Source organism: Rhagoletis zephyria, unplaced genomic scaffold (genome assembly GCF_001687245.7).
Source record: "Rhagoletis zephyria isolate East Lansing unplaced genomic scaffold, Rhagoletis_zephyria_1.1 Rzeph_scaffold_28358, whole genome shotgun sequence".
NCBI classification, from domain to species: Eukaryota; Metazoa; Arthropoda; class Insecta; order Diptera; family Tephritidae; genus Rhagoletis; species Rhagoletis zephyria.
The window spans coordinates 1-4,921 of record NW_016185415.1 but is presented as its reverse complement, the minus strand read 5'-3'; the positions used below and the strand labels follow the sequence as shown (position 1 = coordinate 4,921).

General features: G+C 31.9%; 1 protein-coding gene across 1 annotated transcript; it reads right to left on the bottom strand.

Moving 5' to 3' along the window:
• Window positions 1-2,248: 2,248 nt before the first annotated feature.
• LOC108382728 (heparan sulfate 2-O-sulfotransferase pipe-like) lies at window positions 2,249-3,442 on the bottom strand (the record flags this gene model as incomplete). Its single annotated transcript, XM_017639097.1, has 3 exons — window positions 2,249-2,476; window positions 2,633-2,787; window positions 2,883-3,442. Coding segments are annotated over 3 exons (906 nt in total), but the record flags the coding sequence as incomplete, so codon positions are not given.
• Window positions 3,443-4,921: the final 1,479 nt, after the last annotated feature.

Sequence of the window (4,921 nt, the reverse complement as noted above, 5' to 3'; positions counted from 1 at the left end):
ATTACACTTCACGCATTTCAGGGTGTCAATAGCGTAGATTAAAAAAAAAGAAAAATTAATATTGTATAGAATATTTTGAAAGCAATTATCGGCACATTGTTGATTTGACGAATAGAGATCGTTATCAAATTAAAAGTCGCTTGTTTACTGTTTGATAATTCAGTGATTAATTTGCTTTTCAAAACAATGAATTGCTGCCATCAAATCTGAAAACAAATAACGATAAGGCAACTAAATAATAAATAAATAAAGAATAGCCTATTTACTCACAAATAGCATTCTACGAGCATTAATAAATTGAATAAGCACTAATCAATAAATATTTTTTTTAATACTCACCAATTAGCTTCAGTGGGACTATCACGTTCTTTGGTATAAGAGTTATATCTGAAATATAAAACAACCTTTCGGAACATCGATTTCGGCTATGAATCTGACAAATGTACAGTATCGGTCATATCTATAGCTTGGCATTTCAAAGTGATATTGTTTGCCACTTATGTTAATTCTCAGAGAAACTCCATATATACCCAAGTTTAACAATTTGTAGAAAACTAAAAAAAAGTGCAACAAATTTTCACCTAAATTTCAAACTATTTTTTCAGAAGTGCTAGAATTTTCTACACAGTATACAGTTTTTTAGCCCCTGCAATTTTAGACTGATAAGGTGGCCTTTTTCACCTCTTTTTATTTAAAAATTTTTGTTTTAAAACTTTTTTTATTTCCTCTAATTTTGACCAACTATTTTCTTCTCTTTGTTTTCTTTTTTCTTTTCCTAATTTAGTTTTCTCTTAGTTTTTAGATTTTATTGTTTTCAAGAGAAAAAAATTAGTCCTTAAATTAATTAAATTTTTTTTTAAATATTTTTATTGCTATATTTTAATTTAATTTTTTTTTTTANATAGTTTTGGAAAAAACCATAAATTTTTTTGTATGAAGATTTTATATTTTTGAGTTGCACATCCCCTAAATCTTAACGATACATCCAATTTGTGTATATATGTATATTAAATATATATATATGATGAACGTTTTCATTACTAAAGTTCCTATAAATATATGGCTTTATTTGCTAAAGAATTGAGAATTTGAGAAATTTTCTTGAAGTCATTCCATATAAATCTGTATACCTCGTAACACAACGCAACGTAAAATAAATAAAAAAATACCCTTATTATAGCGAAAGGACTGCCCTTTCGAATGTACCTTGTTTTGCAATGGTAGGACAATTTCGAAAAAACTAAAAAAAAATTACACTTTACTAAATATTTATATATAGACATCAATAGTTATGCATATTAAACGGTGCTTTTATAAAGCGTCTTCATAGGCGCATCAAAGGCCTTTGATGAACAGCACCTTTACAAAAGCCTTACGGATGGTCTCCCCAACGGAGGTTCTCTTCGGTGATAACTAAATTACCAGCCGTTTCAGTAATACTCGTATCAACTGGATTATATAAAAAAGTCGCTCATACGCCATGTAGTTATGGGGATTGACGCAATACGTATGTATGCAGTTAGAATTATTAGAATTCACCTACATAATTCCGATTTAAAGTGCCGTCTAGTGTTCAGAAATTTAAAAATATTATGCATAGAATAATTTTATTATATGTAGTCTGTGAGAAAGGTTAGTAGTTTTTTGGACCAAACCTTTTTTTTGGTAAAACCAAAAAGTCAAAGTAGCTTCGTTGTTAGCACAGAGCGCTTTTCTTCTGTTTGCACCCTCCTCTCACCCTTCCTGTGTCTTGTCATCTTCTCCCCTCTTTACGACACCACAGTACACAGCGTGTCTAGGTGTGCCTCCACATATGTAGGCCGTCCTCTAACCTAAACTATAATACCAAAGCTTAACTTCTATGCGTTGAACTTCTATGATTTGTGAGTACAAAAGCCAAATGAAGTCATTTTCAAAGGAAGAAAAATCCGAAAATTTTGACGGATGCATAGAAAATGCACAGCTAAGCTCGCTTAATTTATTTCTGTGCCAGCAAGCTTTTGCCTGGCGTTGTGTTGATGAACACCTTTTCTATTTATCAATTGTGGTAAATTTCTTACTCGATTTCTGTAGTATGGTTAATTATTGACCGTAAAGGGAGAAATCAATCGTTTGACTGTGACCCATTTTTGAAAACCAGAATCAAATGGCTTGATTTCATAACCAGTCTCGCCGTTAATTGATGACGTACCCAAATACATATAATGTTTTTTAATCACAACACTTTATTGTTCGAATGTGCTTTATCTTCAATTCTGTAATTTCTATACTAGTTTTGCTTGCATTCAATTCAACTGCTCCATGATCGAGACTTCATTGAGGCTCACAGCCAAATATTGTTTGTAGAGGCGCTGCTTGCAAAAGTAATAGAAATCATATTCGTTAGTGAAATTTCGTCGTATCATTTCCTTGACATCCGGATCTATTTTTGGTTTTCGCTTATTCTTGTTCCGATTTGTTATTTGGTCATTGTGGACTAGAAAGTTAAGCAAAGAATTAAGGTTATGAGTTTGAGACTGTCAAAAACTTGCAAAAGATAACAAACTGATCAGTGTTACTTGTGTTGAAGTCACCTACTTATTTTACTTTGACTGATCAGGCTATTATCACAGAAAAAAAATCAATTACGTACTCTCGAATAGAATTTTTGCGCCATTGAAGAAGAGCGGTATGTACTTTTCAAAAACGGTGAGTGTGACGTTTGTATCTTCCCAAGAGCCCACTACTGCATAGTCACGTTCCACATGTTCCTTTGCCATCTGAACGGCTGCCGGTGAGTTGAAGGGTCTACAGAAAATGGGCAACAAATCCAAGTTAAGTTATCTACATATGTAGTGTAGTAAATGGTACATATGTACATATGTATTTATTATTTTACTTACAAGCAATCATCGCTATGTCCGCAAAAGAAAAGCGATTGCCTCTTGAAATTGCCAATAAAATCATTAACTGTATATGGCACATATTGACACTCTGGATCGCCACTACGTACGCAATGATTAAAATCTTTCTTATACCATTCTGCTGGTCTTATTGGCGAATCGGGAAACTTGCGATATTCGATTGCATTCTTATAGGCGCCACGCGCATAATAATACCAACTTATCACACGCTCCACCGGATCGCGTACCAAATTAATATAAATCGGTTTTGGTAGTTCAAATTCTTCGAAATCAATCCAATTCACATGTTCTATATAAACGGAACCATCGGCGAATTGAGATATATTTATGGCTAATTCACGCTGTTCCCACATCTTGAGTTGGCGTTTGGTGCCCCTTCGCAAACCAGCACGCTCCATAATCAGATTATTGAAGTTCTCCAGTTTATTGAAGAGCTCGAGAAGTGATTCGCTTCCCACTTTGGCACAGCGATTGAAGAAAAGAACATCTATGTCGGCTTTTCGTGTATTATTTAACCGATAGGCATTTAAAGTCTTTAACTAAAAATTTAAAAGTGTTAAGACATCAGGTGTAATAAACCTTTCAACCTTGGGATATGTGTGCTAATTTAATGATTTCGGTTTTTCTGAAATGGAAAATCTTTCATTTGAAAAGCCATGCACAGCAACGGCGCTAAGTAATAAACAACTTCGAGAGCAGTATTTGTATATACATATGTAGTTATGTAAATATAAGTGTATATATGTATGTACATGCGTTTAAGTAGTAAAAAAGCAGCAGGAAGGAAATGTAGAAGAAAACAATTATAGGTTATAAACTCGTTGCTAAATCTCTCGGCAATTAAAAGCTTTTTTCTTGGTGGAATCTTTTTAGCAAAATGATGAGGACGAGGATACCAATAAAAGTAAAGATGAGGATAGAGGAAGAAGAATTAAAATAAAGAAGACGATAAAAATAGAGTCACAGAGGCTAAACCTGGGAACTATTTCGGGATTTTCGGTACTCTCGGAACTTATCGATATAATAATCGATCATTTTATCGATTTTGTTATCGATATTTCTTATCGATTTTATGATCGACATTTTTATCGATTTTTTTATCGATATTTTTATCGATTTTGTTATTGGTATTTTTATTATCAATTTTATGATCGATATTTTTATCGATTTTGTTATTGGTATTTTTATTATCGATTTTGTTATCGATATTTTAATCAATTTTGTTATCCATATTTTTATTGATTTTGTTGTCGACATTGTTATCGATATTTTTATTATCGATTTTGTTATCGATATTTCTATCAATTTTGTTATCGATATTTTGTATCGATTTTTTATCAACATTTTTAATTAATTTTGTTATCGATGTTTTTATCGATTTTGTTATCGATATTTAATCGATTTTTCTATGGATATTTTTATTGCCTTTCTTATCGATATTTTTGTCTATTTTGCTCTCAACGTTTTTTATCGAACTTATTATCGATAATTTTATCGGTTTTGTTATCGATGTTTTTATTGATGTTACTATCCGATTTTGTTATCGAAACACATGATGTGACATCATATGACAGAACATCACATGATATGACATCATTAGGCATGACATGATACCCTATCACATCGCTTCACATCACAGCACATGAAATTACATCACATAGTTGTTTTCTTTATCTAATAAGTACGGCATGTATTTTCTCCCTCTTCACTCAATTTCCAATTCAAAATAAATAAACATCTTTTTACATCAAAACACTTTATATTTCGAATTAGTTAATTTAACTGCCGCATAACAGACACTTTATTTAGGTTCAGCGCCAAATATTGCTTGTAGAGGCGCTGCTTGCAAAAATAATAAAAATCATATTCGTTGGTGAAATTCCTTCTCATCATTTCCTTGACATCCGGATCAATTTTCGGTTTTCGCCTATTCTTGTTACGATTTGTAATTTTATCAGAATGTACTAGAAAGTATAGCAAAGAATTTAGTTTATGAATTTGAAACTCAAAAAAACTTT